At 50.8% G+C, this 11,281-nt stretch overlaps 1 protein-coding gene across 1 annotated transcript; it reads left to right on the forward strand.

The window, feature by feature from the left end:
- The first annotated feature begins 1,981 nt into the window (after window positions 1–1,981).
- Window positions 1,982–10,340, forward strand: LOC142908182 (uncharacterized). Its single transcript, XM_076058502.1, has 4 exons — window positions 1,982–2,074; window positions 7,519–7,596; window positions 8,638–8,866; window positions 9,747–10,340. Exons 2-4 carry the CDS (start codon window positions 7,548–7,550, stop codon window positions 10,156–10,158), a joined length of 690 nt encoding a protein of 229 aa, XP_075914617.1. The 5' UTR covers window positions 1,982–2,074; window positions 7,519–7,547; the 3' UTR covers window positions 10,159–10,340.
- The last annotated feature ends 941 nt before the right edge of the window (window positions 10,341–11,281 follow it).

An 11,281-nucleotide genomic window follows, 5' to 3' on the forward strand; every position in this document is an offset into this window, starting at 1 on the left:
CACTTACACACACTCCCACACACTCACTATCACACACTAACACACACTCACTAACACACACTCACTATCACACACTCAATTACACACACTCACACACACTCACTAACACACAATCACTTACACACACTCCCACACACTCACTATCACACACTAACACACACTCACTAACACACACTCACTATCACACAGTCAATTACACACACTCACACACACTCACTAACACACAATCACTAACACACACTCCCACACACTCACTATCACACACTAACACACACTCACTAACACACACTCACTATCACACACTCAATTACACACACTCACACACACTCACTAACACACAATCACTTACACACACTCCCACACACTCACTATCACACACTAACACACACTCACTAACACACACTCACTATCACACACTCAATTACACACACTCACACACACTCACTAACACACAATCACTTACACACACTCCCACACACTCACTATCACACACTAACACACACTCACTAACACACACTCACTATCACACAGTCAATTACACACACTCACACACACTCACTAACACACAATCACTAACACACACTCCCACACACTCACTATCACACACTAACACACACTCACTAACACACACTCACTATCACACACTCAATTACACACACTCACACACACTCACTAACACACAATCACTTACACACACTCCCACACACTCACTATCACACACTAACACACACTCACTAACACACACTCACTATCACACACTCAATTACACACACTCACACACACTCACTAACACACAATCACTTACACACACTCACACACACTCACTATCACACACTAACACACACTCACTAACACACACTCACTTACACACACTTACACACACTCACACACACTCACTATCACACACTAACACACACTCACACACACTCACTAACTCACACACACTAACACACACTAACACACACTCACTAACACACACTAACACACAATCACTTACACACACTCACACACACTCACTATCACACACTCACACACACTCACTTACACACACTCACTAACACACACTCACTATCACACACTTACACACACTCACTTACACACACTCACACACACTCACTTACACACACTCACACACACTCACTAACACACACTCACTAACACACAATCACTTACACACACTCACTAACACACACTCACACACACTCACTTACACACATTCACTATCACACACTAACACACACTCACACACACTCACTTACACACACTCACACACACTCACTTACACACACTCACACACACTCACTTACACACACTCACACACACTCACTTACACACACTCACTATCACACACTAACACACACTCACACACACTCACTATCACTCACTATCACACACTCACACACACTCACACACACTCACTATCACTCACTAACACACACTCACACACACACTCACACACACTCACTATCACACACTCACACACACTCACTTACACGCACTCACACACACTCACTTACACATACTCACACACATACACACATACAAGGAGGGGGTGGGTGGCCAGCACCACGCCCGCCCGGCCGCCTTTGTCTCTCCCACAGTGCTGGCGATGTTGACCACCGCGCACGTGGCACCGGCGTGCCCATTTGAGGCTGAGTCGACCTAGGGGGGGCGAGGAGGCGGAGACCTCGCGCCTGACAAACCGGAAGTAGCGGCGGGGGATGGGGGCGGGGCGGTAATTGGGGGCGTGGCGATGGGCGGTGGCTGTTAGTGGGGGCGATGCTGGTGGGCGGGGGCGGTTGGATGGGGTGGTGGGGCGGGGCTGTTGGGCGGGACGGGGGCGGTTGGCTGTGGCGGTGGGCGGGGCTGGGGGGCGGTACGGGGGCGGTTGGCTTGGGTGGTGGGCGGGGCCGGTGGGCGTGGCGAGCATTGCGCCGTCATCGACTTGGGGGCGGGGTTACGTGACGTCGTAGGAAGTGTCGTCAGAGCCCTGGTCACGTGCGCAGCAAACGGCCGCTTCTTGAGATTGCTCCCCGTCGTGGTCGTCGTGATCCGAGCGTTACCACTCAGACAGGTGGGAACGTGAGTCCGTGATGTGAGTCCGTGATGTGAGTCCGTGTTGTGAGTCCGTGATGTGAGTCTGTGTTGTGAGTCTGTGTTGTGAGTCTGTGTTGTGAGTCTGTGTTGTGAGTCCATGATGTGAGTCCGTGATGTGAGTCTGTGATGTGAGTCTGTGATGTGAGTCTGTGTTGTGAGTCCGTGATGTGAGTCTGTGATGTGAGTCTGTGTTGTGAGTCTGTGATGTGAGTCTGTGTTGTGAGTCCGTGATGTGAGTCTGTGATGTGAGTCTGTGATGTGAGTCTGTGTTGTGAGTCCGTGATGTGAGTCCGTGATGTGAGTCTGTGATGTGAGTCCGTGATGTGAGTCTGTGATGTGAGTCCGTGATGTGAGTCTGTGATGTGAGTCTGTGTAGATGATGTGAGTCTGTGGTTGGTGATGTGAGTCTGTGTTGATGATGTGAGTCTGTGTTGTGAGTCTGTGGTTGGTGTTGTGAGTCTGTGTTGTGAGTCTGTGTTGTGAGTCTGTGTTGTGAGTCTGTGTTGTGAGTCTGTGTTTGGTGATGTGAGTCTGTGTTGTGAGTCTGCGTTGTGAGTCTGTGATTGGTGATGTGAGTCTGTGATGTGAGTCTGTGATGTGAGTCTGTGTTGTGAGTCTATGTAGATGATGTGAGTCTGTGTAGATGATGTGAGTCTGTGTTGTGATTCTGTGTTGTGAGTCTGTGTTGTGATTCTGTGTTGTGAGTCCGTGTTGATGATCTTGAGTCCGTGATGTGAGTCTGTGGTTGGTGATGTGAGTCTGTGTTGTGAGTCTGTGATGGTGATGTGAGTCTGTGTTGTGACTCTGTGTTGTGAGTCCGTGATGTGAGTCTGTGGTTGGTGATGTGAGTCTGTGTTGTGAGTCTGTGTTGTGAGTCTGTGTTGTGAGTCCGTGATGTGAGTCTGTGTTGTGAGTCTGTGTTGTGAGTTTGTGTTGTGAGTCTGTGTTGTGAGTCTGTGTTGTGAGTCCGTGATGTGAGTCTGTGGTTGGTGATGTGAGTCTGTGTTGTGAGTCTGTGGTTGGTGATGTGAGTCTGTGTTGTGAGTCTGTGTTGTGAGTCCATGATGTGAGTCCGTGATGTGAGTCTGTGGTTGGTGATGTGAGTCTGTGTTGTGAGTCTGTGGTTGGTGATGTGAGTCTGTGTTGTGAGTCTGTGTTGTGAGTCCGTGATGTGAGTCCGTGATGTGAGTCCGTGGTTGGTGATGTGAGTCTGTGTTGTGAGTCTGTGTTGATGATGTGAGTCCGTGATGTGAGTCTGTGGTTGGTGATGTGAGTCTGTGTTGTGAGTCTGTGTTGATGATGTGAGTCCGTGATGTGAGTCCGTGTAGATGATGTGAGTCTGTGTTGTGAGTCTGTGGTTGGTGATGTGAGTCTGTGTTGTGAGTCTGTGTAGATGATGTGAGTCCGTGATGTGAGTCTGTGATGTGAGTCTGTGGTTGGTGATGTGAGTCTGTGTTGTGAGTCTGTGATGTGAGTCTGTGTTGTGAGTCTGTGGTTGGTGATGTGAGTCTGTGTTGTCAGTCTGTGTAGATGATGTGAGTCTGTGTTGTGAGTCTGTGGTTGGTGATGTGAGTCTGTGTTGTGAGTCTGTGTTGTGAGTCTGTATTGTGAGTCTGTGGTTGGTGATGTGAGTCTGTGTTGTGAGTCTGTGTTGTGAGTCTGTGGTTGGTGATGTGAGTCTGTGGTTGGTGATGTGAGTCTGTGTTGTGAGTCTGTGGTTGGTGATGTGAGTCTGTGGTTGGTGATGTGACTCTGTGTTGTGAGTCTGTGTTGTGAGTCTGTGTTGTGAGTCTGTGTTGTGAGTCTGTGTAGATGATGTGAGTCTGTGGTTGGTGATTTGACTCTGTGTTGTGAGTCTGTGTTGTGAGTCTGTGGTTGGTGATGTGAGTCTGTGTCGTGAGTCTGTGGTTGGTGATGTGAGTCTGTGTAGATGATGTGAGTCTGTGGTTGGTGATGTGAGTCTGTGTTGTGAGTCTGTGTTGATGATGTGAGTCTGTGTTGATGATGTGAGTCTGTGTTGATGATGTGAGTCTGTGTTGTGAGTCTGTGGTTGGTGATGTGAGTCTGTGTTGTGAGTTCGTGTTGTGAGTCTGTGTTGTGAGTCTGTGTAGATGATGTGAGTCTGTGTTGATGATGTGAATCTGTGTTGATGATGTGAGTCTGTGTTGTGAGTCTGTTGTGAGTTTGTGTAGATGATGTGAGTCTGTGGTTGGTGATGTGAGTCTGTGTTGTGAGTCTGTGTTGTGAGTCTGTGTTGTGAGTCTGTGGTTGGTGATGTGAGTCTGTGTTGTGAGTCTGTGGTTGGTGATGTGAGTCTGTGTTGTGAGTCTGTGTTGTGAGTCTGTGTAGATGATGTGAGTCTGTGGTTGGTGATGTGAGTCTGTGTTGTGAGTCTGTGTTGTGAGTCTGTGGTTGGTGATGTGAGTCTGTGGTTGGTGATGTGAGTCTGTGTTGTGAGTCTGTGGTTGGTGATGTGAGTCTGTGGTTGGTGATGTGAGTCTGTGTTGTGAGTCTGTGTTGTGAGTCTGTGTTGTGAGTCTGTGTAGATGATGTGAGTCTGTGGTTGGTGATGTGACTCTGTGTTGTGAGTCTGTGTTGTGAGTCTGTATTGTGAGTCTGTGGTTGGTGATGTGAGTCTGTGTTGTGAGTCTGTGTTGTGAGTCTGTGGTTGGTGATGTGAGTCTGTGGTTGGTGATGTGAGTCTGTGTTGTGAGTCTGTGGTTGGTGATGTGAGTCTGTGGTTGGTGATGTGACTCTGTGTTGTGAGTCTGTGTTGTGAGTCTGTGTTGTGAGTCTGTGTTGTGAGTCTGTGTAGATGATGTGAGTCTGTGGTTGGTGATTTGACTCTGTGTTGTGAGTCTGTGTTGTGAGTCTGTGGTTGGTGATGTGAGTCTGTGTCGTGAGTCTGTGGTTGGTGATGTGAGTCTGTGTAGATGATGTGAGTCTGTGGTTGGTGATGTGAGTCTGTGTTGTGAGTCTGTGTTGATGATGTGAGTCTGTGTTGATGATGTGAGTCTGTGTTGATGATGTGAGTCTGTGTTGTGAGTCTGTGGTTGGTGATGTGAGTCTGTGTTGTGAGTTCGTGTTGTGAGTCTGTGTTGTGAGTCTGTGTAGATGATGTGAGTCTGTGTTGATGATGTGAATCTGTGTTGATGATGTGAGTCTGTGTTGTGAGTCTGTTGTGAGTTTGTGTAGATGATGTGAGTCTGTGGTTGGTGATGTGAGTCTGTGTTGTGAGTCTGTGTTGTGAGTCTGTGTTGTGAGTCTGTGGTTGGTGATGTGAGTCTGTGTTGTGAGTCTGTGGTTGGTGATGTGAGTCTGTGTTGTGAGTCTGTGTTGTGAGTCTGTGTAGATGATGTGAGTCTGTGGTTGGTGATGTGAGTCTGTGTTGTGAGTCTGTGTTGTGAGTCTGTGGTTGGTGATGTGAGTCTGTGGTTGGTGATGTGAGTCTGTGTTGTGAGTCTGTGGTTGGTGATGTGAGTCTGTGGTTGGTGATGTGAGTCTGTGTTGTGAGTCTGTGTTGTGAGTCTGTGTTGTGAGTCTGTGTAGATGATGTGAGTCTGTGGTTGGTGATGTGACTCTGTGTTGTGAGTCTGTGTTGTGATTCTGTGGTTGGTGATGTGAGTCTGTGTCGTGAGTCTGTGGTTGGCGATGTGAGTCTGTGTAGATGATGTGAGTCTGTGGTTGGTGATGTGAGTCTGTGTTGTGAGTCTGTGTTGATGATGTGAGTCTGTGTTGATGATGTGAGTCTGTGTTGATGATGTGAGTCTGTGTTGTGAGTCTGTGGTTGGTGATGTGAGTCTGTGTTGTGAGTCCGTGTTGTGAGTCTGTGTTGTGAGTCTGTGTAGATGATGTGAGTCTGTGTTGATGATGTGAATCTGTGTTGATGATGTTAGTCTGTGTTGTGAGTCTGTGTTGTGAGTTTGTGTAGATGATGTGAGTCTGTGGTTGGTGATGTGAGTCTGTGTTGTGAGTCTGTGTTGTGAGTCTGTGTTGTCAGTCTGTGTTGTCAGTCTGTGTTGATGATGTGAGTCTGTGTTGTGAGTCTGTGTTGTGAGTCCGTGTTGATGATGTGAATCTGTGTTGTGAGTCTGTGTTGTGAGTCTGTGTTGTGAGTCTGTGTTGATGATGTGAGTCTGTGTTGTGAGTCTGTGTTGTGAGTCCGTGTTGTGAATCTGTGTTGTGAATCTGTGTTGATGTTGTGAGTCTGTGTTGATGTTGTGAGTCTGTGTTGATGATGTGAATCTGTGTTAATGATGTGAGTCTGTGTTGATGATGTGAATCTGTGTTGATGATGTGAGTCTGTGTTGTGAGTCTGTGTAGATGATGTGAGTCTGTGTTGATGATGTGAGTCTGTGTTGATGATGTGAGTCTGTGTTGATGATGTGAGTCTGTGTTGTCAGTCTGTGATGTCAGTCTGTGTTGATGATGTGAGTCTGTGTTGATGATGTGAGTCTGTGTTGATGATGTGAGTCTGTGATGTGAGTCTGTGTCGTGAGTCTGTGGTTGGTGATATGAGTCTGTGTAGATGATGTGAGTCTGTGTTGATGATGTGAGTCTGTGGTTAACGATGTGAGTCTGTGTTGATGTGAGTCTGTGTTGATGTGTCTGTGTAGATGATGTGAGTCTTTGTTGATGATGTGAGTCTGTGTTGATGATGTGACTTTGTGTTGTGAGTCTGTGTAGATGATGTGAGTCTGTGTTGATGATGTGAGTCTGTGTTGTCAGTCTGTGTTGATGAGGTGAGTTTGTGTTGTGGGTTTGTGTTGATGAGGTGAGTTTGTGTTGTGGGTTTGTGGTGATGACGTGAGTTTGTGTTGTGGGTTTGTGGTGACGAGGTGAGTTTGTGTTGTGGGTTTGTGGTGACGAGGTGAGTTTGTGTTGTGGGTTTGTGGTGACGAGGTGAGTTTGTGTTGTGGGTTTGTGGTGACGAGGTGAGTTTGTGTTGTGGGTTTGTGGTGACGAGGTGAGTTTGTGTTGTGGGTTTGTGGTGACGAGGTGAGTTTGTGTTGTGGGTTTGTGGTGACGAGGTGAGTTTGTGTTGTGGGTTTGTGGTGACGAGGTGAGTTTGTGTTGTGGGTTTGTGGTGATGAGGTGAGTTTGTGTTGTGGGTTTGTGGTGATGAGGTGAGTTTGTGTTGTGGGTTTGTGGTGACGAGGTGAGTTTGTGTTGTGGGTTTGTGGTGATGAGGTGAGTTTGTGCGGTGAGTCTGTGGTGACGAGGTGAGTCTGTGGTGACGAGGTGAGTCTGTGTTGTGGGTTTGTGGTGACGAGGTGAGTTTGTGTTGTGGGTTTGTGGTGACGAGGTGAGTTTGTGTTGTGGGTTTGTGGTGACGAGGTGAGTTTGTGTTGTGAGTCTGTGGTGACGAGGTGAGTTTGTGTTGTGACCCTCTCCCCCCCCCCCCCACCGCTCTCCACACAGAGACCCTGTGGATTACAGCGAGAGACGCCATGAACGCCGCACAACACAACGACGCTGCTCTGGGCATTCATGTCATGGGTGGGTGGGTCGGTGGGTGGGTGGGTGGGTCGGTGGGTGGGTGGGTGGGTCGGTGGGTGGGTGGGTGGGTGGGTCGGTGGGTGGGTGGGTCGGTGGGTGGGTGGGTGGGTCGGTGGGTCGGTGGGTGGGTGGGTGGGTCGGTGGGTGGGTTGGTGGGTTGGTGGGTTGGTTTGTTGGTGAGTGAATGAGTGAGTGGGTTTTGTTGGTGAGTAAGTGAGTGGGTGAGTGGTTGGATTTGTGGGTGAGTGAATGAGTGAGTAGGTGATTGGGTAGTTGGGTGAGTGGGTGTGTGGGTTTGTGGGTTTGGTGGGTGTGTTGGTGAGTTGGTGGGTGGCTGGGCTAGTTGGTGGGTGGGTGGCCTTGTGGCTGGGCTTGTGGGTGGGTGAATGTGCGAGTGGGTCGGTACGTGGGTGGGTTGTAGGTGGGTGAATGGGCGAGTGGGTCGGTACGTGTGTGGGTTGGTAGGTGGGTGAATGGGCGAGTGGGCCGGTACGTGGGTGGGTTGGTAGGTGGGTGAATGGGCGAGTGGGTCGGTACGTGGGTGGGTTGGTAGGTGGGTGAATGGGCGAGTGGGTCGGTACGTGGGTGGGTGGGTTGGTAGGTGGGTGAATGGGCGAGTGTGTCGGTACGTGGGTGGGTTGGTAGGTGGGTGAATGGGCGAGTGGGTCGGTACGTGTGTGGGTTGGTAGGTGGGTGAATGGGCGAGTGGGCCGGTACGTGGGTGGGTTGGTAGGTGGGTGAATGGGCGAGTGGGTCGGTACGTGGGTGGGTTGGTAGGTGGGTGAATGGGCGAGTGGGTCGGTACGTGGGTGGGTGGGTTGGTAGGTGGGTGAATGGGCGAGTGTGTCGGTACGTGGGTGGGTTGGTAGGTGGGTGAATGGGCGAGTGGGTCGGTACGTGGGTGGGTTGGTAGGTGGGTGAATGGGCGAGTGGGTCGGTGCGTGGGTGGGTTGGTAGGTGGGTGAATGGGCGAGTGGGTCGGTACGTGGGTGGGTAAGTGGGTCGGTGTCTGAGTCTTTCTGTCTCTCTGTCTCTCTACAGATCATCAGGTCCGCCACTGCTGCCTGAACAAGAAGGAAAAACCGAGATGCTTCATCCTGAAGCGCCCCCCAATCGGCACGGGCACCTTCACAAGCCAAAGGCTCAACCCCATGATCACCACCACCACCACCACCGCCGCCGCCGCCGCCGCCGCCGGCACCTCCAGGGAAGCCAATGTCGTCATCAGCACTGCTGGTGCTCTGCAGGCCTCTGGGGTTTCTGATCCACGGTGAGACTCCCTCTGTGTGCTCATAGGGCTGGGGGTGTTGGGGACGAGATGTCGACTCCCTTTCCCGGTACGCAGGAGTTCATGGGCTCGATCCCGACCGCTGACGACGCCTGCCGCTGCTGCTGTATATTTGAAGTCTGCGTCTGTCTGTCTCTCTGCCCGTGGTCGTGCCTACGTGGGTTCTCTCCGGGTCCCTCCGGGTTTTCACCTCCACATTTAGAATCGACATCACCACGCGGTTAGAGTGTTTGGCTGCGATACATTTCTTACGTGGGGATGATGATCACGATGATATCAGCCACTGCCTTGAGCCATCATTTGCGATGGCGACGCTGCTTCTGATCAAGAGCTACAAAAATCAGTGGAAGCCTTAGACCTGGTGAAATAAAAAAAAGAGTTTAGTTTTTGCATGGGTCTCTGGGGGTCTCTGTGGGTGTCTATGGTTCTACACGAGTCTCTGCATCTCTATGGGTCTCTGTGTAGGCCTTCTGAAAGATAGCTACACAGTAGCTCTGTGAAAGCCTTAGACCTGGTGAAATAAAAAAAAGAGTTTAGTTTTTGCATGGGTCTCTTCGGGTGTGTCTACATTTCCACGCGATGATGATGATGATGACCACGGTGATATCAGCCACTTGATCGAGCTGCTATCTCTCGTGGTGGCCAGGTCGCTTCTTACACCCGGTAAAATAGAGTGATAGTTTTAGATTTTGTTTTTAAATCCGCCACCGTGCGTTGAGTCCGTTAGTCCACCCACGGGAGGATCTGGTGGTGGTGGTGGCGGTGGCGGTGATGATGCAGAGCGACTACGGCCTCTGGCTATTGTAGCGAGAGGCTAAAGTGGTGGCGCCGTGCTGCTGTGGTGCTGCTGCTACCTCCACAGAGCTGATCCGGAGGAGATGCCCCCATCAACATCATCCTCCTCCTCCTCATCATCCTCATCGTTCTCACCGCTCATCTACACCAATGTGGAGTGGACGGAGTTTGTGGGGGCGGAAGAGGTGGCGGTGAAGGAGGTGGAAGGGAAGGCAGAGTTGGGTACGGAGGAGGTGGAGAAGATGGAGGAGATGGAGGAGGAGGAGGAGGAGGTGGTGGTGGAGCCGGAGCAGGTGGTGGTGGAGTTGGACGAGGAGGTGAAGGAGCTTGAAGAGAAGGCGGAGGAGGTGGACGCGGAGGAGGTGCAGCATCCGCAGAGCAAGAAGAAGCAAGGGGCGTGCCTGGCGCAGGTGGCCAGCGCGCTCCGCTCGCTCCTCCGCCGCCTGCTGATTTGTGGTGGCCGGCCCATGGCGCATTAGCGGGGTCGTGGTGGTGGTGGTGGTGGTGGCGTCGGTGCCAGCTGCCACCACAAGCAGCACCACCCAGCCACCCACCCACCCACCCACCCCATTATGTATCGCGTTGTAAATAATTTCATAGCTTTGTAAATAATTATTGTAAATATTGTCATTGCAAATACAGACAGCAGGAGGTGAAATGACGTTGCAGACTTTGTGGTGTTTGGTGCCTTCGATTGTCAGTGCTGTGTGGGGTCTGGGATCATAATGGCCGTGTCAGGGGTGCACCTCCTCCACAACCTCTTCCACCTGCCGCCTCCTCCTCAGACTCATTCACCCACCCACTGATTCACTCACCAACCCACTGATTCACTCATCCACCCACTGATTCACTCACCCACCCACTGATTCACTCACCCATCCACTGATTCACTCACCCACCCACTGATTCACTCACCGACCCACTGATTCACTCACCAACCCACTGATTCACTCACCCAGCCACTGATTCACTCACCAACCCACTGATTCTCTCACCCACCCACTGATTCACTCACCCACCCATTGATTCACTCACCCACCCACTGATTCACTTACCCACCGACTGATTCACTCACCCACCCACTAATTCACTCACCAACCCACTGATTCTCTCACCCACCCACTGATTCACTCACCCACCCACTGATTCACTCACCAACCCACTGATTCTCTCACCCACCCACTGTTTCACTCATCCACCCACTGATTCACTCACCCACCCACTGATTCACTCACCAACCCACTGATTCACTCACCCAGCCACTGATTCACTCACCAGCCCACTGATTCACTCACCAACCCACTGATTCACTCACCCAGCCACTGATTCACTCACCAACCCATTGATTCTCTCACCAACCCACTGATTCACTCACCCACCCACTGATTCACTCACCCACCCACTGATTCACTTACCCACCCACTGATTCACTCACCCACCCACTGATTCTCTCACCCACCCACTGATTCTCTCACCCACCCACTGATTCACTCACCCACCCACTGATTCACTCACCCACCCACTAATTCACTCACCAACCCACTGATTCTCTCACCCACCCACTAATTCACTCATCCACCCACTGATTCACTCACCAACCCA

Source organism: Petromyzon marinus (assembly GCF_048934315.1).
Source record: "Petromyzon marinus isolate PM22_M1 ecotype Great Lakes invasive population chromosome 76 unlocalized genomic scaffold, UKy_Petmar_22M1.pri1.0 chr76_unloc.1, whole genome shotgun sequence".
NCBI lineage: Eukaryota > Metazoa > Chordata > Hyperoartia > Petromyzontiformes > Petromyzontidae > Petromyzon > Petromyzon marinus.